The sequence below is a fragment of the Pelobates fuscus genome, chromosome 1, assembly GCF_036172605.1.
Source record: "Pelobates fuscus isolate aPelFus1 chromosome 1, aPelFus1.pri, whole genome shotgun sequence".
Taxonomy (NCBI): domain Eukaryota; kingdom Metazoa; phylum Chordata; class Amphibia; order Anura; family Pelobatidae; genus Pelobates; species Pelobates fuscus.
Window position 1 is genome coordinate 397,734,030 of NC_086317.1, and position 25,473 is coordinate 397,759,502.

At 42.4% G+C, this 25,473-nt stretch overlaps 1 protein-coding gene across 3 annotated transcripts in view; it reads left to right on the forward strand.

The window, feature by feature from the left end:
• Positions 1 to 20,162, forward strand: part of MBD6 (methyl-CpG binding domain protein 6) — a 44,328-nt gene extending 24,166 nt beyond the window's left edge. For all 3 annotated transcript variants that reach the window (XM_063427461.1, XM_063427468.1, XM_063427454.1), the window contains exons 6-13: positions 696 to 2,393; positions 2,878 to 3,578; positions 4,147 to 4,336; positions 4,709 to 4,887; positions 7,366 to 8,115; positions 14,078 to 14,130; positions 15,629 to 15,704; positions 16,940 to 20,162. In XM_063427461.1, the coding sequence (XP_063283531.1) occupies positions 696 to 2,393; positions 2,878 to 3,578; positions 4,147 to 4,336; positions 4,709 to 4,887; positions 7,366 to 8,115; positions 14,078 to 14,130; positions 15,629 to 15,704; positions 16,940 to 17,011 (3,719 nt within the window). In that variant the 3' untranslated portion in view covers positions 17,012 to 20,162. The remainder of the gene's footprint in view (positions 1 to 695; positions 2,394 to 2,877; positions 3,579 to 4,146; positions 4,337 to 4,708; positions 4,888 to 7,365; positions 8,116 to 14,077; positions 14,131 to 15,628; positions 15,705 to 16,939) is intronic.
• Positions 20,163 to 25,473: the final 5,311 nt, after the last annotated feature.

Consider the following 25,473-nt stretch of genomic DNA (forward strand, 5'->3'; position numbering starts at 1 on the left):
ATTATATTTTGAAAAGATATCATTAAACTCATTTATCTGAAATATAATTTTTGACTACAAAAAATAAAAGTAAACCATAATATACAGGTATTGTGCTTTGCAGTTGCATTTGACTATATGTTATCAGTGGTACTTAATGTTTGACATTAGTATGATGATGCATTTTTCAATCACAGGATTACCTGTCACCTATTTTTTGTTTGTATTGTAATAATTGTACAGCTTTCATTTTGAACATGATCTATTATGTACAGACCACAGACCCCAAATTAGGCCATGATGGTGCAGTTAAAGGAGATTCATAGTTCCTTCTTTTGTTCCATTTAACATTGATGTTGACAACTCTTGATGACGTCTGTCATTACAGGTTTGCCCACTAATTGGGTTTCCTTTAAGCATTATTTCCCTCCCTCCTTTATCTTGAATATGACTCATGGGAGGTTCCCAGAAACCAATCAATTCACACTTAATTGACTTACACCATATACAATGGAAGCCCCTCTTGGAAGGAAACTCTATGTGGGATATGTAAAAAAATAATCTATATGTACATATAAACATCTTTTGTGGGCATTTCATAAAAATGTTCCAGTTATGAATTACACTTTATTTTTTATATTACTTTATAAATGTGGAAAGTTTTAAAATTTCTATTGAACAGTGCCTCATCTTAAGTTTATCTGAACTATTTACAGGATGTGGACCCAGTCAAAATTTCCACGGAATGTCCGCCAGCCCAAAGATGGGACAGCACCCTTTGCCCCAGGACCCTGACATCTTCACCAAACTCATGATGGAAAAAGCCCACAACATGCCTACTCACCATTTGGTGGAGAAACCTCTGGATCAGAAACAGGAACTCTTCGCTTCCAATCCTGGAGAAAGGTACCCTGGAATCCGATCCAGCCAGCGGCCTGCTCTGCCAAGGCAGCAAGGGGCACCACTTGGTGAGCCCTATGCCTTAAGGACCTGTCCACCAGCACCATCTAATGGTAGCTATGAGGTGTTTTCCAGGACTCCGCAAGCCATATCCCATGAGCTGTGCTCCAGCTCTTTTACACAAGTTAAGTCTTCCCAGAATCGACCTTCCTACCCCTCATGTAGTCAAGAACTTGCAGATTTGTCTCCGAAGTCTTTGTCATTTAGCTCTTGTAGTTATGTGCCTGGTGGCACTTTCTCTCGGACGCTGGAAGAGTCTACTCAGGGCCCCAGACGGCCTTTTGCATTCCCTGAGAAGGATCCACTGGGCATTTTGGACTCAAACAGCTGTAGGCCTCCAAGTCCAAAGCAACACACATTGAACTCTCCCCCTCCACTGCATTCTCAGGTTCCCATCATGAATGCACATTCTGTTCCGGAACATAACTCTGGTAACCGATCTTCTCCTGCTGTGCCCCAACATTTCTCCCCATTTACCCGTAGTGGAGCACTAACGTCTCCATCAACAACGCGATCTTCAGTCTCTTCAATCTCTTCTCCAGCTGGCAGTATGGAGCCATCCCCACAACGCTCCCGTCACTCCTCTGCTTCCTCTGAGCACTTCCCTGGTCCTCCAAGGTCTAGTTCCAGATCTCCACGACCTGTTGGTTCTCCTAAACGATCTGTGCCCCACAGTCCAAAAGCAATACTTGAAGGCCTCCCTCCATTTGGGCAGGCCCAACTGGGATCATCATCAAATGCCAGCCATGCCTTAACCCACCAAAGCAATAAAGCAGCACCACCTGTGTCTTTGGGAGCAGCGCAAGGCTTACTAGGCTTTCCTCTTGGTTGCATTTTGGGTCAGCAAAGCAATGCCTCGTTCCCGGCCAGTAGCCTTCTAACAGCAGCAGCCAAGGCTCAAATGGCAAGTCAAACCAAACCAGAAGCCACGGTCCCTAGCACTTTACCTAGCCGGTTGCTCAACCCTTGTACCTTCCTCTCTGCAACTGGCACACAAGAAAGCCGGGGGCTGCCTAACAGGGCTCATTCACAGAGAAGGGATGTATTAGTAAAGCGTAAAAGACAGAAAAATTCCCCAGGGCCTGATATTAGTCCACACGAATCTGGTGGACCTCCCTTTTCACCCAATAGCCCTAGTGGGCTCTCCAAATTTAATCCTGGTGTATCAAAATTGTCTGGGATTGGAGGGCAGCTTGAGGAAGACCTGGGACGATCCAAAGTCCTTCCTTCACATTCATTTGCTGGTCAAACGGTATCTTCTGTTCAAATGCCTCGTTCGTCAGCTGAGGAGTCTCCAAGCCAAAGCAAAAATCCCAGCCTTTCTCCAGCTTCCCAGGACTTTAGCAGTCATCTCCTTGGCCTTGTAGGGCAACTAGTCCATACAGCTACAGAGCAGAACTCAGGGACACCTTTACCACTGAAGTTACCTTCAGGCTCTACGGGGACAAACCCATGTAAGTATACATGATATATTGGTTTTGGGTATAAGTTTAAGTCTTGTGTAAAAATGTCTAATAATAAAGAATTCTGTTTTATTGTTGCAATCACAGATGGTAATCTTTGTATTATGCTTTACTGTGTAATTGAATGTACAGGGCTGGACATGTGCTCTTGCTTGTGAAAAGTAATACATTCTATCAGACAAAGGAGGGGAAAAAAAGCATGCATTTCTACTTATTAATGTATGAATTAGTGATTTTGCTTGTCCTAGGGGTAGGCAACATTTTGCACTTTAGATGTTTGGACTACATTTCCCTTGATGCTTTGCCAGCATTGTAAAAGCACAAAAGTGCCGAAGGTTGCCTACCCATGTGACATAACTAATAAATGTTGGTTGTATTTTTTGTGTTATGGATGTTCTTGCATTTTATTTCTGCACGGATGTATGCCAATATGTTTCCTCTGTACTTATGTTGAGTGTCTTTTATTTTATTTTAGCTTCCACTACAAAGCCCAACCAATCTCCGATTGCAAAATCGTCTCCTGTTCCCAGCCTAGTACAGAACTGTGTCACTGAAGGCAACAACGAATTACCATGTGCCCTTCCACCTGGTGGGGATGGCTTCTCTTTTCTGGGCCAGGATCAAGTTCTGCCTTTTGTTGCCACTCCTAGCCTGTTAAACTTGGCAATGCTGGGGTCATTGCCACTCTCCCTCAGCCTAAATCAGCACCAACAGCTATTAAACCAAGGCTTGCTCAATTTACTCTCTTCTTCCTTATTAGGAAGTACAGAACTTGGCTTCATGGGACTGCAGAATCCACCACTTACTCTGCCATCTGCTGTAGGTGATCCAGAAAACAATGCTTTGCAGGCTTTGTTAATGGCATCTCTCCTTCATAGTCCTCTTTTACCACTAGGAGGGCTGGGCTTGCCACAGTTAGATCTTTCCCAACAAAACCATCAGCAAAGCAATCTGCTGTCCTCTCTTGCACCCTTACTTGACTCTCTACCCCCTGCACAAACTGACACAGCTGAGAAAACTGAGACACCCATTACCCTTCCCGAGACCTTCTCTGAGAGCACTCTCCAACCACTGCTTTTCCCTCCTGTCTCTGCCTCGCCAGCCCTCATTGCCCTGAATTCAGCACTTCTGGCTGCCAGTCTTGGGGCTGTTGACTCCTCCACTTGCCCTGGACAGGTAACTAGCAATGAAGACACTGATCTGTTGGGATGTTTTGCATAAAAGTTAATAGAATGAGCAATCTATATTACATTTCAATTGATTTGTATATAATCATGCCATGAGATTTGGTAGCCCTAAATGGTTAACACCGTAAAATATTTATTTCACCAGTATCAAATAGTTGGAAGCACTTCAAAAAGCTGTTGTACTTATGGTGCTTCCAGTGTACTTTAAAATAAATAAATGTAAAAAGCATAAATCAAACCTGTTTATTACCAAAAAATGATTGCATAGGCCGACTATAGGTTGGTTATGGATTGTGGATTATTTTTTGGATTTATGTTATGTTATTTCTGTCTGGCACAAATCAGATACCATTAATGCCTTGCCCACATACATATGAAAAAGAATATGGTAGATGCACCACCATCCCAATATATTTTGGAGAAGTGTTTTAAACGTACTACCTATGTTGTTGGGTTTTAATTTTGTTTTGTTTTTAATGTGTTGTTTTTTGTTGGATAGGTAACTACATAGGATTGTTACTTGGTTGTTATACATGCTAATCTACATTCTGTTACAGATCAATAGCTCCTGTGCTGGGTCTGCATCCATTACCACAACCACTAACTCACCTGCCTTATCAGAAGGGAAGATACCTTCATCTGAAACACACAGCCCCTTCAACCTCCAGCAATCACAAACTTCATCTGGCAGACTTAATTCTCTCATGCCACCTCTTCTCAACCCATTGCTTACAGCTGGCTTGTTAGGTAAGGTGAAAGGACTATAAACTATTTCATTTAGGTGATTAGGTAACATGAACCTTCTCTGCCGAAATATTGATACAGTGCATTCCAGTGCAGGTTAATCATACAGCTCATAAATCCGATTTTCTTTGTATAATGATGATAATTTAGGCTAAACATTTCACCTCCATTTCATTATTCCTGTTGTTAATGTTGATCGAAAACCCTCACATTAAATTAATTTTCTAATTATACTTATCTATTTCATCCTTTCATCTCAGTCTCAATGTATGACAACTTGTCCTTTGTACAGTCTTGATGTTATGTGAATATGTCTGTGTGTCGCTATGCTTACCATTTATGTATTTTTCACTTTTCTTTGATCTGAATCTACAGGTGATCTCTCCACATTGAATACAAATACTGGTGGGCATTTAGGAAACCTCCAGACGCTGCTGAGTGCTCAGGCCCTGCTTCCAAACCAGCAGGCTTTTCTTCCTTCCCTTCCAGGACCTCTAGGGATGCACTTGTTCCAGGGACAGTCTCTTCTGCAAGGACACCGGAGCAACACTCAGGTAATCCCTTCCATTTTTTTTTTTTTATTCTTTATTTAGTCGTCAATGATGAAATGTTACATTTGAGTGCATCAAGTCACTTTTGGATGCAAGAATTAAATATACAAGTAAAATGCTTAAACACAGTACACCTTTGTCCAACATTTCATTCGGTTGTTAGCTAATATCGCATTTTTCAAACTGTCATTAAGAGAATAAAACGAGAAAAAAAATATGTAAACCAGGAATGGGAAGGAGAAGGGAGTGGGTCTCCACCACGGCATGAACTCACCATAATGTCTCTCATGGGAACCTATATGGTGTCCTTGCAGGCCTGCAATGGCTCCCAAGTTTTATAAAACTACGTCTATCTTTTGTCCGTACTCCCACATCTGATGCTCACCTCCAAGACTTCTCCAGGGCTGCATCTTTTCTGTGTAACTTCCATTTCCTTCTCCTTTAGACTTTCAGCCAGTCTCCAATCCTTAAAAAAATCTTTGAAAACACACTTCTTCAGGAAAGCATATCATTTAAACTGTTAGCGGGTTTTCTCCCCTCCCTGTCCCCCCCACGGTTTACCAATCCCATGTTAAGTGTTGTAGAGTCGCCGCTGGCCCCAGCAGAGGTACATCCAGTCCCAGTTCAGCAAAACCTAGAGTCCGCCAAAAATTGGAAAGATCGCCGGCTAGCTGTATGACCTTCGTTTTGCCATTCGCAAAAGTGAACAACTTGAAATGGTGCCCCCATGCTGCATCTTGTTGGCACGTAGTGTATCCGCAATCTGTTTCCACTGCTTTCATTTTTATAAAGTAGTGGGAGCCAAATCTTGATAAATTTTCAGCAGAGTATCCCGGTATGTGGCTTCTGAGCTGCAGATACTCCTGTTGGTGGCAGTGTGGTGGAATCAGGCGATTTGATCCTGTGGTGTGTTGCTTCTTGCTCCCGTCCCTCTAACTGACTTATGTACCCTAACAATGGCCTATTTGTCATCCATGATGTCAGATAGCAGTGTACGAAACAACTCTGAGACAAGCTGTGTAAGTGACACCTCCCCTGATGCTTCGGGTTGCCCCTGGATTCTTATGTTGTGTGTTTGTGACCTTTTAGATAAATCATCCTGCAAGCTCTCTGCTGTCTGGAGTCCACCAGACGTTGGCTGCGTCCGCCATATTATTATGGGCCCGCACCACACTCTCTATGTGGGTCTTCAGTTCCGCGGTACGGGAACCAATTGCTTGTATGTCAGACTTTAAGGCCTGAGTGCTTTTATCGATTTTGTTTGCTAGGTAGGCCTTATCATTTGTTGTAAAATGCGTGCCGTGTCAGTGGAATACGGTATTGAGGAATCAGTCTTTGCGTCTTTCTGCTCTTCTGTTCTATTTTGGATAAATTTCGTGCCTCTGCCCATTTGAGAAATGATTGTCGCCACTGACATTTACTTTCTGGCATTCTTCTTTTGAGGCAATTTCATTGTAGTGGCTATTTTCCCACACACAGTGTAAAGATCTTTTGGGCTATAATAATAAACCTTGGCATTTTCCAGAATGGGGATGTAGGTAGGAGCAGAGTATGGTTGTTAATATTCATGTAACACCTGAAAACCCAGCATGATACTGGCACCATCAGCTCCAACACTGGAGTAGAGGTTAGTATTTGATTAACATCTCCTTAGGCAATAAATATATAATAAATAAACTGACTAGCATGACGAGATGTTATTGGATGAAATTAACTTTAACAGTAAAAGTAATACGTTAAGTTTTCTTTTCTAACGGCTTGTTAATTGATTTACTGTCTTTCAGACAAACGTCTACTGTTCACAAAGTACAACAATTTCAAGCAGTTCTAGAACACAGACTGTTGTTTTTTTTTTTTGGTTTTTTTTTTTGTGAACAGGTTTTTGTGTCTTTCATCAAGTTCATACGCAACACAAAGTTACCTGTTTTGTTTTTGATGTTTTCTTTCCTCCATAATTAGACCCTCTGTCTTATCTATCTTCTGCTCATCATCAGGTCTTAAAATTGACTCTGTCAGCAGATTTTATTAGTAATTGTCTTGGATTCTTAATAAAGCCTTTTTAGATGAAGATTTTTTTATTTGGTAGTATTTGTTAACACTAATGTGATCACAATTACAACAGATCATAGAGTATCTTCCGTTTATTAGTCACCTCTTCATTCACCAATTTATTTCCTCCACAGCCTTTAATGCTCTCTTTTGCCTTTCTCTTACATTTGCCCACACCTCTGTAGCAAGGCTTCATTTTGTTACACCTCCATAATTGTTAGTAATGTTCCACACCACCAAGTTCTATATTGTTTCTTAAGTTCCTGTTGCATTTTTCCTTTTCTTTTTTTTTTCTTCACGTATCGCAAACTTTTACCTCACATTATTCTCATGTAAATGTTGCCAGCTCTTTCAGTTTTATCATTCTCGTGACATCTTAACTCCATCAATTTCTTTGTGTCATTAACTGTTGAATGTTTTTCCTCCACACAGACCCACACTACATCCACATCTGAGAAAGAAGTCAGCCAGTCTTCCCATTCCGAATGTTCCATAACACCGACATCTCAAGCCCAGCCAGTATGTCCTCAACATTCTGACTCCACTCTTGCCTCTCAAAGAGCTGACATGGCTGGAAAAACTCAGAATTCTTCACTCCCTGCTGTGCGACCTGGTTCTTCTTTTGTCTGCAATGCCTCAAGTGCCTTTGAAACTAGCCCCATCCCCAAAGGCCCCCTTTACCAGGGACCAGCACGTGCTGACCTTCCCCCTGACACACCTGCTGATCCCCCAAGAACAGAAACCTTGCCTCCGTCTTTTGACTCTCCTTGCCCTGAGACTGAATCAGAAGCATCTCCACTCAAAAGGTGCCGGCTGCTAACTGACCCTGTTATCACAACTGATGTCCCAAATGGAGCTACACCAAACCTTCTCTCATGGATGGGCTCCTCGCATTCTTCAAACGCCTTAAATATTCCTGAAATGGAGCTCTCCAAGGGCAAGGAACGGGGCTATAGGTTTAATGGCCGTGCCCGGAGTGAGAGGACTTATGGTCGTTGGCCACGGGGAGATAGACTGTCCGGTTCTAGACATTCTTACTGGAAGTATAATGGTGGAGATGCAACCCAAAATGATGAGGTAGCTGGACGTAGCCAGGAACTGGCACAGCCAGTGCTTGGCATCCCTACATATACCTCTCACTGGCAGGAAGAGGGAGAACAGCCCAGGGAGCAGGAGGTGGAGGTGTGTACACACTTTAATCCCCTAGTTGTCATACCATCACAGATATTTTTCATGCAAGGCAATTCTTGGTTAGTTAATCCTTAGACTCTTGTGAAACCTATTCTCTACTAATTCTTACATGTCACTTGTAATGCCTGTGTACTTTTTCTGTCTTTTATATTGCTTAGCAGACTGGTATGAACAATTATTGAAATTATCAGATGCAGAGGAAAACATTGCTTTGTTGGTTTCATTTTTCTAAGAATGCTTGGTGGCATGTTTAAAAGGACATTTTGGGTTCCTGCACATTTCCATACTGTAAACTGAATTTCTTCCAGACTGTTGACACCATAAAATTTTCTTAATTTGCTACAAAGGTGCAACTTCTGCAGGGGTCAGGAAATGGCTGAACTTTCTCTCAGGGCACTGAACTCAGAATAGCCCCGTATCAAATGGGGTTAAATCATCCGGTGCTTTAAGGGGCCATTCAGAAGTCAAAATCTGGACATTGTTCAGGTTACTTAACAGTGTCTGGATTTTGCAGAGAAGGCTCCGTATGAGCCTGAATATGGTCGGATTTCAGTGCTGCCAGCAGGCTGCGATAATGTGCAAAAATGTATCCTCCTGGATGCTTTTGGTCCTGATTTTTAAATCTGTGCTTTTTGAATATTCTGAATCATGTACTTTGTGTACGGTTTGTATGCAAAAAGCACAGGTCTGTGTGTGTGTGTGTGTGTGTGTGTGTGTATATTTCTGTTTCAGTGTATGTGTGTGTGTCTGTATATGTGTGTATGTATGTATCAGGAATGTCTATATGTCAGTGTGTTTATCTTTCTGTCAGTGTGTGTGTGTGTGTGTGTGTATTCTGCATCAGTGTATGAGTGTCTGTGTGTTAGTGTGATTATATTTGTATCTGTGTGTGTGTACCTGTGTGTATCTATGTGTCGTGTGTGTGTAACGGTGTGTCAGTGTGTATATCTGTGTCTTTGCGTGTGTGTGGAAGTGTATAAACTACACACAAATGCATGCCTGCATTCAAACACCAAAATTCACACACATACTCCATACAAAAACATACTTACATTCAAACACAAATTGTGTGTGTGTATGTATGTATGTATGTTTGACGTTGTGGCAGGTTTATGCAATGTATGATCATATACTGTAAGTAAACCCCCATTATTTTTGCTTAGATTAGGTGTTTTTTTTTAAAATAATTCTGTAAGCTGTGAAATGCTGTTTAGTGGATGAATGAGTGCTCTGGATCTTGTGTATTGTATGAATTGGCCCCAGCAGCACCCAATTTATGCATGTTCAGGTGGCTGCAGCCCCCTGTTTTCATTTATACATGCATACACAATATACACAGGCTGCACCCAGGGCCGGTGCAAGGATTTTTGGGTACATAGGCAAAGATGTATTTTCACCCCCTTCCCCCCCCCCCCCCCCCCCCAAAATAACATCTTCACCTATGTGCCTCTTAACCAGCCCCTCTCCCTGTCCATTATTGGTCCCCTCCCTTCCCTGTCCCTTAGTGTTCTTCTAACCTCCCCCCTCTTTTCCCTGTCCCTTGGTGTTTCTCTCCACTCCCCTCCCTGTCCCTTGGTGCACCCCCCACCCCCTTAGTGGTCGCACTCCCCTTCCTGGTGTGCCTCCTACCTCTCTTGTAGCGTTGCCGAGTGGAGGATATCCCCTACAGGAGCTTCAATTTTCTGTACCTGGCCGGACTGTACCTGGCGGGACTGTACCTGGCCGGACTGAGTACTCTCTCAGTGAGAACCTCCGGTCAGTCTGGCCGGGTATAGGAAACAGAAGCTCCTGTACTGCGCTCCGCCACGCTACACTCAGTGGTGTATACACACTGACAGTCACACACACTCAATGACAAACACACAGACTCACTGATCTGACACACACACACACACACACACACTGATTGACACTCATTGACAGACACACTGATAGTCACATACAGACTCTATGACAAAGATACTCTCACCGATTTGACAGACACTCACAAACACACACTGACAGACACACACATACACTGACACACTCATACAATCACTCACAGACACACACACACATACAATCACTCACAGACACACACACACATACAATCACTCACAGACACACACACACAGTCGCTCACAGACACACAGTCGCTCACAGACACACAGTCGCTCACAGACACACAGTCGCTCACAGACACACAGTCGCTCACAGACACACAGTCGCTCACAGACACACAGTCGCTCACAGACACACAGTCGCTCACACACAGTCGCTCACAGACACAGAGTCGCTCACAGACACAGAGTCGCTCACAGACACAGAGTCGCTCACAGACACAGAGTCGCTCACAGACACAGAGTCGCTCACAGACACAGAGTCGCTCACAGACACAGAGTCGCTCACAGACACAGAGTCGCTCACAGACACAGAGTCGCTCACAGACACAGAGTCGCTCACAGACACAGAGTCGCTCACAGACACAGAGTCGCTCACAGACACAGAGTCGCTCACAGACACAGAGTCGCTCACAGACACAGAGTCGCTCACAGACACAGAGTCGCTCACAGACACAGAGTCGCTCACAGACACAGAGTCGCTCACAGACACAGAGTCGCTCACAGACACAGAGTCGCTCACAGACACAGAGTCGCTCACAGACACAGAGTCGCTCACAGACACAGAGTCGCTCACAGACACAGAGTCGCTCACAGACACAGAGTCGCTCACAGACACAGAGTCGCTCACAGACACAGAGTCGCTCACAGACGCAGAGTCGCTCACAGACGCAGAGTCGCTCACAGACGCAGAGTCGCTCACAGACGCAGAGTCGCTCACAGACGCAGAGTCGCTCACAGACGCAGAGTCGCTCACAGACGCAGAGTCGCTCACAGACGCAGAGTCGCTCACAGACGCAGAGTCGCTCACAGACGCAGAGTCGCTCACAGACGCAGAGTCGCTCACAGACGCAGAGTCGCTCACAGACGCAGAGTCGCTCACAGACGCAGAGTCGCTCACAGACGCAGAGTCGCTCACAGACGCAGAGTCGCTCACAGACGCAGAGTCGCTCACAGACGCAGAGTCGCTCACAGACGCAGAGTCGCTCACAGACGCAGAGTCGCTCACAGACGCAGAGTCGCTCACAGACGCAGAGTCGCTCACAGACGCAGAGTCGCTCACAGACGCAGAGTCGCTCACAGACGCAGAGTCGCTCACAGACGCAGAGTCGCTCACAGACGCAGAGTCGCTCACAGACGCAGAGTCGCTCACAGACGCAGAGTCGCTCACAGACGCAGAGTCGCTCACAGACGCAGAGTCGCTCACAGACGCAGAGTCGCTCACAGACGCAGAGTCGCTCACAGACGCAGAGTCGCTCACAGACGCAGAGTCGCTCACAGACGCAGAGTCGCTCACAGACGCAGAGTCGCTCACAGACGCAGAGTCGCTCACAGACGCAGAGTCGCTCACAGACGCAGAGTCGCTCACAGACGCAGAGTCGCTCACAGACGCAGAGTCGCTCACAGACGCAGAGTCGCTCACAGACGCAGAGTCGCTCACAGACGCAGAGTCGCTCACAGACGCAGAGTCGCTCACAGACGCAGAGTCGCTCACAGACGCAGAGTCGCTCACAGACGCAGAGTCGCTCACAGACGCAGAGTCGCTCACAGACGCAGAGTCGCTCACAGACGCAGAGTCGCTCACAGACGCAGAGTCGCTCACAGACGCACATACTCGCGCACAGACGCACATACTCGCGCACAGGCGCACATACTCGCGCACAGGCGCACATACTCGCGCACAGGCGCACATACTCGCGCACAGGCGCACATACTCGCGCACAGACGCACATACTCGCGCACAGGCGCACATACTCGCGCACAGGCGCACATACTCGCACACAGACGCACATACTCGCACACAGACGCACATACTCGCACACAGACTCACTCACAGGCGCACATACTCGCACACAGACTCACTCACAGGCGCACATACACACTCACAGGCGCACAGACTCACTCACAGGCGCACATACACACTCACAGGCGCACAGACTCACTCACAGGCGCACATACACACTCACAGGCGCACAGACTCACTCACAGGCGCACATACACACTCACAGGCGCACAGACTCACTCACAGGCGCACATACACACTCACAGGCGCACATACTCACTCACAGGCGCACATACTCACTCACAGGCGCACATACTCACTCACAGGCGCACATACTCACTCACAGGCGCATCACATACACACTCACAGGCGCATCACATACACACTCACAGGCGCATCACATACACACTCACAGGCGCATCACATACACACTCACAGGCGCATCACATACACACTCACAGGCACATCACATACACACTCACAGGCACATCACATACACACTCACAGGCACATCACATACACACTCACAGGCACATCACATACACACTCACAGGCACATCACATACACACTCACAGGCACATCACATACACACTCACAGGCACATCACATACACACTCACAGGCACATCACATACACACTCACAGGCACATCACATACACACTCACAGGCACATCACATACACACTCACAGGCACATCACATACACACTCACAGGCACATCACATACACTCACTAATTATTTTATAAATAAACATTTTCCACCCAGCCTCCCTACCTGGAGAGCTGGTGTGGATGAGGAATCATTCCCTGGGGTCCAGTGGGGCTGCTGGGCGGCGTGCGGCAGTGCTGTAATCATACGCGGCGAGGGAGCTCTAATCTCCACGATCTGCTCCCTCGTGGACTGTCTACTGATGCCGCGGGAGCCAGAATATGACGTCATATTCCAGCTCCCGCGGCATCAGCAGACAGCGGAGAGCAGAGAGGTTAGAGCTCCCTCGCCACGTATGATCACAGCACTGCCGCACGCCGCACCGGGGGTCGAGATGGTGGCCTGGCAGGAGGTAGAGCTTCCCTCCTGCCGGTCACTGAAATCTTGCGCCCCCAGAGCCGGTGCGCCCTAAGACAGCCGCCTGTGCCGCCTTATGGACATGCCGGCCCTGGCTGCACCAACTACACACACATGCACTGCATCCAATACTCATGCACTGCATCCTTTTGAGTGGACTTGGAGGCGGGGCCCAGAGGGCCCAGACCGTGAGCTGTTAGGTGACCCAAAATTTCTCATGGTGGCCCTGCATGCACATAAGCTTGAGTTCCTTGATAAAAGAAGCTGCATAACCTGTGCATGCCATATGTTTTTATAATGGAGACAATGTATCCAAAAAAACATAATTCTCTAAATCAAGATTAGTCACTAAATTAGAAATGCTTCAAATTCAAAGTGAATTTCAAATTTAAAGTAACACTATAGGGTCAGGAACACAAACCTCTGACCCCCACTTGCCCCCCTTAATATAGTAAAATCTAACCTTTATTCCAGTCTGCTGCTGCTGGCTTCTTGGCTGATATCTTTAAAAGTGGTGATCTCAGCCAATCACAATGCTTTCCCATAGGAAAGCATTGGATTCGCTGAGATTGTAATTTCTGATTATCTCAGCCAAGGAGGCGGGCCATCGGCTGAGCAAAAAGCCACCCTGGCCAATCAGCATCTCCTCATATAGATGTATTGAATCCCAAGTATGCTGAAACTCCTTCACTCTGTTAACCTCTACCATATTCAAAGCATTATCTATTCTACAAGATGCATTAAAATGGAGGTCATAGTTAGTATTCTTTCAAACAATTTTCTGTAACATTTTTGTGAGATGGCAACAGAAATGGTGATAACTGCTAATTAGTTACATAAGCTATAACAATAAATGTTACGCTTGTTTAACCCGTTAAGGACCAAACTTCTGGAATAAAAGGGAATCATCACATGTCACACATGTCATGTGTCCTTAAGGGGTTAAGTATTTCATTACATTGCTACTTTTTTTTAGTGTTTTCTAACAATTGTTTTCCACCTTAGGTGCCACCCCAGCTGCTGAAACGCTCCCGAAGAGGAAGACGAAGGGGCCAAAAGTATGTGTGGAAATTCATAAAAATTTTATATATTCAAAAATGTGTCAGTTTCCAGAAAATGTTTGAAATTGAGTTTTCGTTATGTTGTTTAGCCAAATTAACAATTCTCTGGTGAGGATTTAGAATTTTTTTTTTTCTGGGATGCATAGATGATGGATGCTATTCCCAAAACTGTGAGAGCTTTTGCATTCCTTTTATCCATGCTTGGAAGCAGCATTTCAAAATGATAACTAAATTAATTTAAAAAAAAAAACCTGCAAAGTTAAATGGTTAAACCTTCACATCTCTAGAGGTTACCTGTGAGTAGTCTTTAATTTGCATTGTAAGCCAGGCTTCCCTGGCACAGCCGGATCATATGAAGCAAATGCACACAGTTAGTTCGTATGGGAGGATTGGCCAAGCAAACATGCTCTTGCAGCACTTTCCAAGTGTAAGCTCAGGTACGCTCGCAACACGGAATGCTGTTGTTAAACACCTCGAAGTGCACTGCGAGATCCTATATTCAGATATAAAATTAATGATCCAGGGGGTAAATTGGTTGATATAGAGACAAATTCCAGATGTTCCCTTTAAATGTTGTGCTCATTCTCTCATTCTGTTTGTGAGATGGAAATGGCAGGGGATGATGTACAGTATTGTATGGAAGCTAGCTAATGTGCCTTTCTATTTGTTATGGTAGAAATACATTCTGCTTCTCTTATTAAACAGTCCAGTTGTTTTAAGTTGCAGCTTCCTTACAATTTCAAGGCCAGCTCCTATCACACTGCTCGGTATTGCAAGGAACTAGTTATACTTACCTGCCTTGTGTATCCTTCAAGGTGACTGAAGCAGTGGTATATTTGCTGACTTTAACTTTGTGCCTATGACATATTTAAACCAGAGAATAACATTTCATTTTTAATATGCATTGGGAATACGCCTAGGGCAATATATTGATTGCATTGTATAGATTGCCTTGTAGGAGCTTTTTAACCTCTTAAGGACCAAACTTCTGGAATAAAAGGGAATCATGACATGTCACACATGTCATGTGTCCTTAACCCCTTAAGGACCAAACTTCTGGAATAAAAGGGAATCATGACGTGTCAGACATGTCATGTGTCCTTAAGGGGTTAAAGTAGTCCTGTCATGGTTCCGCTGTTGCCGTATCATGATAGAGTAGAGTAAATGGTTTAACTTACGGTTTGTTTTTTGGTTTGTTTTTTTTAAGTTATTTTTAAGCAAGGTGCTGTTTCCACCCAGGCCAAATGACAAATTAGGCTGTCAGTCTTCTCTAGTGATGCCCGTTGTTCACAGCCAGTGGCTTCATTGCCATTATTCCATGTATCAGAGTCTGAGTTATGCACATGAATTGATGACTTCTCAATCAGAGATTGAATTCAGGGCATTTGATGGTTTATTTGGACATAATGTGTGCATTGAGATGTGGAATGGAGGGGGGGTAATGCAACCTACATTACCTAGCGATCTAACCCTGTACATTTGCTTATTGTTCTAGTTCACAGAGGATGAGCACTCGGCTGGAAGCGGTTCCCTCGAAATGGCCAACTCCTGATCCTGCCAGTGGTTTAAATGTAAGCAATATTTTGTATTCACAGTACAGCTACCGTGTGCATAGAGAGTGAAAACTTGTTTGGTCCTGAAACTCAAGTCTCTTGAAATAGATGAGTTTTATCTCTATAAACAATTGGTAAACCAGGGCTCCACAAATCCCAGCTGCCTGGTCGCCATTGGCCACTAGGAATTTTGTTCTAGCGCCTGGTCACCTTAGGACTTACCGAAGCGAGCGGTTAAGGGAGCTGTAATGTTCCTGCTCTTCTTGCTCTATTTTGGGAGACATGTTATGGTGTCACTCCAGCCCCGGCATCACTAAATGGCGTACGAGGGATCAGAGCAAATATAACTTGTAAGATTACAGTATCCTAGCAGCCACTCTGGACCCCAGAGACTGGGTGGACGTAAATTAAAATCAAACAAATAATAATTTGGGAGTGTGGGAGAGAATTTGTCTCTGTGTGTGTGTGTGTGTGTATCAGTCAGTGAGTGTGTCTGTTTAGGTGACTGGGCACCCTCAGATCGCTTTGGAAATTTGATTTTACTCACCCTTTTTCGTATGCGGCTTTTTTCCCACGTGGCTGAGATCGTCAGTCTTGATCTCTGAAAATCCAATGCTTTCTCATAGGAAAGCTTTGGGAGGCAAAATACTATGCTCTGCCAACCAGCATCTCCTCAACATTTAGACTAGGAAGCACTAGTGGCCGTCTGAGTAACTTCACCTAGAGGTATTCAATATCAAATTCCAAAGGCTTCATAGAGTAATGCAAATAGGAAAGTTTTATTCAGCAGAACAAAATGAAATACCATGTTTCAGCATCAAGTTTTATGGATACTGGATATTTGTGCACCTAGAGGTTACTAGGCAGCAGTGTAAACACTGCAGGGACAGTCTATATACACCAAAAGCATTATATTAAGCTGAGGTCTCGATGCACAGGGCTAGAAGGAAGCCCTGGCAGAGGAAAGGTTTGCTCTACAAGCTGAAAAGCAGCGTTAAGCAAAGGGAAAGTGCATATAGAAATATTTTTCATTTTTGGTTTGTATGCACCTACCAAGTCGGAGTGTATCCACACTGAGGTTGATGGCACTTTATAATTCCTACATCTTTAACGTCTAGTTTAGATCATAACCTGCATATGGTCATCTAAGGGTTAACAGGTGTAACTGACTTTCTAGATTAGATGGATATCCATTATGCATTTGGCACTGATCCTCAATACAGTTTCTAACCATGAATTTCTGTTGTCTCCAGGCTGACCGCCCCATCGTCAGGCACAACAGACCTGGACGCCCTGCCAAGAACAGAAGGCGGAGGATGATTTAGCAGATTTCGCTGGCTCTTCTTACTCTTATTGCGCTTATCCCAATTCTTTCACAGGCACTTCCTTTCGCCCCCCCCCCCCCCCTTTCCCTTCCACATGTTTCTCTGAGTACAGCAAGTGAGCGAGCTATGCCTTTTATTTAAGCTCTTCCTTTTTCTATACAGAAGGATCACCCTTCAGATTGAAGTCAGAATACATGTTCAGTTTCTCCCACTCAACTCAGGAGATAACTAGGGCTTTCCCTTCTCTTCCCCAACAGCTAGCAAATTCTGATCACTTGCTATATCATGGCCTTATTACCTTCAATGTTATGGGATCCTTGTTTTTAAGGAATGTTACCTGTTCCTCGACAGGGCTTTTTATCACTTGGACCTACAGTATATATGAAATATGATAATACTTAATATGATAACACTTAATCCTATTTATCAGTGGAATTGTGCAAAATCTAATTATTTTTTTGTACATTTGTGTACACCCTCAAAATTTTTATTTACCTCCTCCACATTACTTTGGGTTTGAGCATCTCACTCTGGCTTGGCAGCCGTTTCAAGTGTGTCTTATCAGGTGTTAATTGATCTGTTTTACCCTCCACTTTGACTTTCTATACACATTGTAAGTAGTAGTTGTTCCCACAATCTAATAGGGTCCCATCAGGCCCACTCTAGAATATATGAGCCATAAAAATGCTGCCTCCTTGCTCTCGAAAGCACAAATTACATTATCTGCAACTTCTTTCCTCCTTACACTGGTTTGGGATTTGTTTGAAGCTTTTTGGTGTGTATTTGTTTTGAGATTTTTTATTTTATTATTATTATTTGACCCTTTTAAGTTATTTCCCCATTAACAGTTATTTTTGTCCATACAGTATAACTTTCCCTTTAGCACGGTTTGACATTTGATAATACAGTAGTTCCCAACACAGTCTTCAAGGCATAATATTTGTTCATTACTTAAGAATTTCCTAATTCTGTGCCTATGTGCATACCAACATAGAATCTGCGTGATGTACCTACTGCCAGGTCTCTAATAGAATCTGCGTGATATACATACTGCCAGGTCTTTGGTAGTCTGACATCCAATACGATGCACTCATGCCAATGAGAATCTGTTAAAAAAAAAAACTTAGCATATTTATTTAAATTTGTAGGGTACATCCTAAATACTAGCTCAGGTTCATCATTCAGAGGACATTCATTATCTGTTTAATGGTGTAAGTTGACATCCATTGCAGTTATTGGAAGAGCACATATGTGTAAAGAGAAGGTGTGAAATAACAGCATTTGGAAAGCAGTATAGGTATTCTGTCATCTTTATCAGGAAGGACAACTCCTGCCAAGCACTTCATAGGTATTACGTGGGAGAAATACAGAAAACAAATCCCGTCCTTATCCATCAGAACTATTGTAAAACACTTTCAGACTATACATAACGAGCAATTCTGGCTATTTGTTTCCATGGTGATTATAGTACTAGGCCCTACAGTTGCTCTTTATACTTAAACCAAAATAATACTTAACACTACATGTGAGCACTCTATATTCTTCAATGCATAACATTAATTTATTTTTCTTTTCTTTAAAAGCATTCTCACATATCAAAATACTTGACTAGGATTCAGGGATAGCATGTATTTTACTTAAGATTGTAAAGCTTTTGATTACCTTGTGTTACTGCTGCCTACTCTTTGGTTAAATTAATCACTACGTAAAGGACTTTTGATAATCATGTTTCTAGAAACCTTTCTAATATATAAAATTGTAATCTGGATGCAAGAAATGTGTTCAACATCTACTTTTAGGAGTCCGTCACTACTCATAGATAACCAGTTGGGTTCTGAAAGGCAGGGTTAGATTAATTTAATCTTGGAGCCAGACAACAATTAGCCAATTGACAGCCGAACTGCTGCATTCACTCAATTCGTCATGTAACAGCTGAACCCTTCATTCACTCACAACACACCGAATAACGTATAGCTGTCAACTCACATACACTTCTCATGTATTTTCCACTCGGCTTCCACATCAAATGTGACTTCCTTATACATCCCAGTGTGACACCCATCTCACATAGAGCACCCCACATCACATAAATCACACAAAACACACATATGTTATTGTTTCTGCTACAGCAGTTGCCTTGTGGATTTAAAAAGCTGCATGTGGCAGTGAGGTTTGTCGTCATTGTGCTAATTTGTCACACAGTCTTGTCATATCACTCTCAAGGAACCAGAGGACTTGGGTCACAAGTGACGTCACTTTCTAATGAATGCATTCATAGTAATTGGTCAGAAAGCATCTTGCTTTAATACATAAACCAATTAAAACCAGTGGCTATTACTGCATAATAGGACATTTTTCAAGTCTAGGACTGAGAATTTAAGGAACACACGAAACACCTCAACTAAAGCTCACTGTGGTTGTTATGGTACCTGGAGTGCCTAATATTATAAGTAGTCAAACGGTTTTAAAATTGTTTTCTTATCTGGTGTCGCTCTGCTGTCTCTCTACAGCCTCCAGTAGAGCCGGACGCTCTTGCGTAGGAGCGTCCGTTTGATCAGCTCAGGGGGCGTTAGCTGATAGGACTCAGCCAGTGAACTAAGCCATGCACCGTTGCACTTAGTTCAAACCGAGAACTTCCAGCTAGGGAGGGGGCTGCAAGGAGACGTGGAGTGGCCCTTGTCAGACCCCAAGTAAGAAGTCCAACCGTTGTAAAACAGTTTGACTACTTACAATGAGGAAGGGGAGGGTTAGTAAGGTTACTCCTGGCATTAAAACATACATACTCTGATGGTCAGGAGTCTTGGAGTGGAGTGAAAAAAAACGGTCAATGAAAGCTTTGGTAATCACTTGTTTTATAGGATAAGGAGGAGCCATAGGAAATCTTGCAATCTAATGCTGTTTGGATAGTTGAAATTTTTAGCTTGTACCATGCTTGTCAGCAATTTCTAAATACCGGCAGTTAATTGGAGTGAGTTCTGTCCTGAATAGTACAGTTGGATATATATTGATAGATTATTTTATAGATATGCCAGTATGCCTTGTCATTAGACAAGCCACCAAATTTACAATTTTCTGTATTTCTTAATCTAATCCCAATCAAAACAGACTTGCTACGATTAATGACCCCCAGTTTATTTAATTAGATGTTTCATTTTTTTTAATTTGTTTTATTTGGTTTCCACCTGATTGTAATCCATCATAATTTTAATATTGTATGCCAGTTTTATTTAATGAAAAGGAAAGTGAACTTCTCTATGGACCCATTATAGATTAATAGGCTTGTTAAGCATGTCTCAGACTAATAGATTCATAATGCTGATCAGTATATACTGTTCAGCACATAGCTAAATGCTGCTGGATCAGATAACCAATACAATGGCCAGTTGTAATTCAGGTGCTTACCAAGGTAAAGTTTCTTGAAGACTTTGCTCATACGTCCACTATCTGCACAGAAAGATCCATACACATCGGACCTCGATGTCTATAATGGACATCTGACTAATTGCGTATATATTTTGCATTATAATGCCTTGAAACTTATTTTAGATGTGTTTTAAAGGGAAACAAAGAGCCATAGAAGTAAGTGTAACATTTATTTATTACTCACAAAATAATTGCTCATTTATTGCCTGCAGATACATCTATAAATTTGCATACTGTAGGGAGGCATTGCCGTACCTGTCCCAGAAAGACTGTGGTATGGTCACGCATTAATTTTAAAGAAATAATATATTGCTAGAATGTTTTGGGTTTTTGTTGTGTTTTTTTGTTTTTTTTCTCACATATTTATTCCATGTAGGCTAACTTTGCATATCTACTATCAACACACACTATCCTATCCCATGTCCTTTGAAGAATTTACTAAAGGACTACAATTCAATATTATACGACTGATTAGATCAAGGTTTCTGTATTAAAGTAAAGGTTCTTTAAATATTACCTTACGTTAATCATGGGATCTGCTCACCTGATTACTGGTAGTTGAGGTTCAGCATGTTTTGGTCAGATCATGCAATTTTTTGGGAGCTCTAAACACTGGTGATCGTAACTTGCATCCTTCTACATATATGGGGTATTATAATTCATTGGATAACATTTTTCATTTATATATTAAGCTCATCAGCAGTCATTTTTGTGCCTTATTCTCGCATGCAAAAAAAATATCAATGTCATTAAGACTTGTAAAGTTTTGAAGATCTGCTTTTCATACGTATGTAAAATTTGACAGCATCTCTGACGTATCATGGAGAAATTTTGTTGTCTTATTTCACATCACATTCTGGCACCTATTTTACCACATGTTCCATTTCAAAGCAGACAAATGAGTGCCGACACATCAAGACCAAAATGTATGAAATTTTGTGGTTTAGTGAACTAATGCAGTAAAGCAAAATGTAAAGAGTTTTGTTTACCACATTCAAAGACATGCCCTTTCATTGCAATGTAAATGCATTGTGTTTCCACTTGTTTGTTAACAACAACACTGTCTTGAATACTGCTGGTGAGATACTAAGGGAGTTAATTACTAAAGTGATAATTCTCGGCAATTCTAAGTCAATTTCAAGATTAAGGACAAAATAGTTAAACTGCATGTTACTTTGAATTTTTCCAGTTGAGCTATTTTGGCCTTAGATTTTGAATTCACTCTAAATTCCTGATAATTCTCTCTCTCTCTTTAGTGATTAACACTATATATGTTATTTCTTACCTGGGAACGGTGTGTAATCTACAAGGGAATTGCCCATTTTTTGACAAAACAGCCAAAATTGGGGAGGGGAGGGGGTGGAATGAAAACTTCAAACTTTGCTATCGTGGCTTAAAATTTTCAGTCCCTTTTTGTAAAGTAATAACACTTCCTGCTTTATCCTGGTAGTGACTGTTCAGAATCTTTGGCTGTGCACCTTGTCCTCTACAGTCAGCACTGTCCAAGTTAATAAGCAATAATTCATGCATGCAAATGAACATCACACTCAATAGGTGTTACTACTAAACCAGAATTAACAGATATCCATCCCCCTATCCTGTTGTCTTACGCTCAACATGCTTTGTAAGACAAATCGCAGTAGGAGCTCCAACTGCCCTATTGGCTTGCCGAGCATCGTTGGATCTATAGTTTTACAATAGTTGGGAAGGCGACTTTTTGGGTAACCTTTGCCTAAACCAGGAAATGTAGCTTTGATAATACCCAGTTACTGCACACTACAAGTAGCTCAATAAAGACCCACCACTGGGTGATCAAAAGGCCTAACACCTTACATGTTGAAGGTTATGAAGCGGTTAATTACAAAGTGCTTCAAGTCTCTTTCGCAGGGCGTGGGTTTAATTAATTTGTAAACTCAATTATGCAAATGTATAACCTGTTATTTGATTATTGTAAATATTGTATAGTCCCATATTTCTTGTACATGTTTATGGCAAAAACAAATAATGACAAAAAAAACAAAAGAAAACCATTTTGTATCACTTTCTGCCTTTACTTGTAAAATATTTCCCCCTTTTAAGTTTTTAATATTTTTTTGTAAAAAAAATCAAAAAAAAACATAAAAACAAACTTTTACAATTGTGAATTTTAGCTTTTTTTTATATGGAAGTCGACATTAATTTAACAGATGAAAATATTTTGAAAACGTTTTTAGATTTTATGTTTTCTGATTGAGGGGTTGTTTTATTTTGTATCAAGTATTAAAATGAAAAGTGTGGTAATATGTTTAAATACAGTTTTGTGTGCCTTTATTTTAATTTGTCCATTTGGTTCATGATTTTTGTGGGTAGTTAAAATTAACCTAATTACATATAGTGCAAATGATATATTTATATTATGCACATGCTTTATTGAAGCGTGTGCATAATATACCTATAATGAAGTGACCATTGAACAAATTGTACGTGCGCTTTGTCAACATTTTCCTATGCTTCTTATGAATGTAAAGAAGAAGAAAAAATAGGTGTGCCTTGAAATGTTTTCTCTCTCATTGAAGTATGTAGACTGATAAAAAAAAAAAAAAAAAGACTGTGGAACACTGGCCTAGTTTGCACAGCGTAGGAGGTCATTTCTGGCCTATTGACGCTTGTGGCACAAGACAGGAGCCTCCGTGATTGTATATAGGGCTTAGGACATGACCATAACATTCCTTAACTGTGCATCGACAATAGTCTGTGAGATTTATTGGTCACTTTAGATTAGCTGCCACTCATTGCCCATTTGCTTGCATTTGCAGTAACAATTGAGGCAGTGTGTATTGTCATAGACTAAAAAAGAGAGGCCTGGTAACATGGAACAAAAAGGGAAGTGGCTCCTGGACTCATTTACAAGTCAGATCCACACTCATTTTACTATGGGGAAGACGTAAACGAGGAATGAGCCATGGGTGTACCTAGAGCATTTGGCATCCGGGGCGGGTCCTATTTTTGGCACCCACCCCAACTTTAAATGTAAAAAACAACCACATTTTTTAAAAATGTTTTTAGCACTGAGCAGTGTTTGTGTGTTTGAATGTAAGCATGTTTTGTATGGAGTATGTGTGAGTGAATGTAGGAGTGTGTTTGTATGTAGTGTTGGTGTTTGAATGCAAGCATGCATTTGTGTGTTGTGTGGTATTTGAATGCAGTGGTTATATATGGTGGGGTTTGTATGTAGTGTTGACGTTCAAAATGCATGAGTGTATTTGTGTGTAGTGGCGAGATTTTGAGATGTATGCACATATACACATACACAGAAATACACTGACACACATACAGATACACATTGACACACATGCATACATAGTTGCGACTCTAGGAACAATATATAGGCAGGGCCACATAAGATACCACAGTCAAAAGGGGAGGGTAGGATGAGCACTAAAACATTTCAATAGGCGATGGGGTAATGTGCTACCATTGGCTGTCTGATGCCAGCATGATGTGCTCGTTATACTGGCAAGTGATAACACATTTGCATAGAATTCACATTAGCAACCCACATTTATTGTTGTGGGCTGGCTGACACCTCTTAACTATGTTCTTTGTTTATCAGATAACTCCCCTATTTGCTATCCTTATGTGGGATTGCCATATTTAAGGATGCCAAATAAGGAGCTATCTGCTAAACAGCACCCTCATTTGGTATCTTTAAATATGGAAATTTCACATAAGGGCACCAATTTAGGGAATTATCTACTAAACAGCTAAAAGGTAAAAAAAAAAAAACTTAATTTCAGTTTAGTAGATAAATCCCTTATTTGTTGTCCTTATGTGGGATTGCAATATTTAAGGACACCAAATAACTCCCCTATCTATTTATATACACACAATAACACAATAGATGTATATGTGTGTGCAAATTATTTATATATATATATATATATATATACACACACACACAATCACATACATAATCACAGATATACACAAACATTACATACACACATATAATAATTAAGAGGTCCACCCAGTCTCCCTGCCTTTTTTCTAGAAGGGCTAGAGTGGATCATCAGTGCCTGGTGGTCTGTGGTTGCTGCTGGGATCTCAGTGCTCTTCCAGGACAGGTCCCTTACGCACCCTGTAATGATGCCGAGGCTGCGATGACATAATATCCCGGCTGCCGGCTCACTGCAGGACGAAGACCGTCAGATGCACACAGTCACACACAATGTCACAGGCAGACAGTCACACAGACAGACACAATCACAGTTGCTCACAGTCTGCTTGGGCTGGAGGAGTGGATTCAGTGAGTCCCTGGTGTGTTGGGGAAGCAGGGACTTCCCTTCTGTGTGCAGCAGTAAGAGGCTGCCTTTAGCCTGTGTGTGCTGTGTTGGCTGCCCGGCGCAGCCACACAGCTCATAGAACCCCAAGCCTGGTGGCACCCAGGGCAGACCACCTCCCCCCCCCGCCCGCCCATAGTACGCCAGTGGAATGAGTAGACGTATAACCATGATTCTCTGCGTCACAAAGGTACAGGGCATTTCCACATACTTTTCAGATCTTGACAAAATATTAATATGAAGGAGCCTGCACATGTAGTCCTTTTAATAAGGTTAACATAATTACATAGATGAGTATTAACCCCTACACAACCAAACACTTTTTGGTTGGGGAAAAAAAAAAAATATTGGCTTAACATGTATCTGAAGCAAGGAATGCATAACTAGCATATAAACATATCATAACACGGTGGTTATGTGCATAGATTGCTTTGAAGACAAACTTAATTATGCCATATACATTTTGGTCCTGTCCAACCGGTGTTTTCCACTCGAGGCCTTGGGGAGCAACAAACTCAAACTGGCACAAACACAGCTGAGTAAGTACTCCAATTTATTAGAACAAAACAAGAGTTTGTATAAGCTTGCTAACAGGAGATTCGAGACTTTCAGAGGTGTGTTAATTAAGCAAACTGAGACGTTTTGTGCAATCATATTGCAGAAAAAGATTTATTATCATGAGAGCGATTGTCTTTTCTAAATCATAATGAGGGGGTTTAT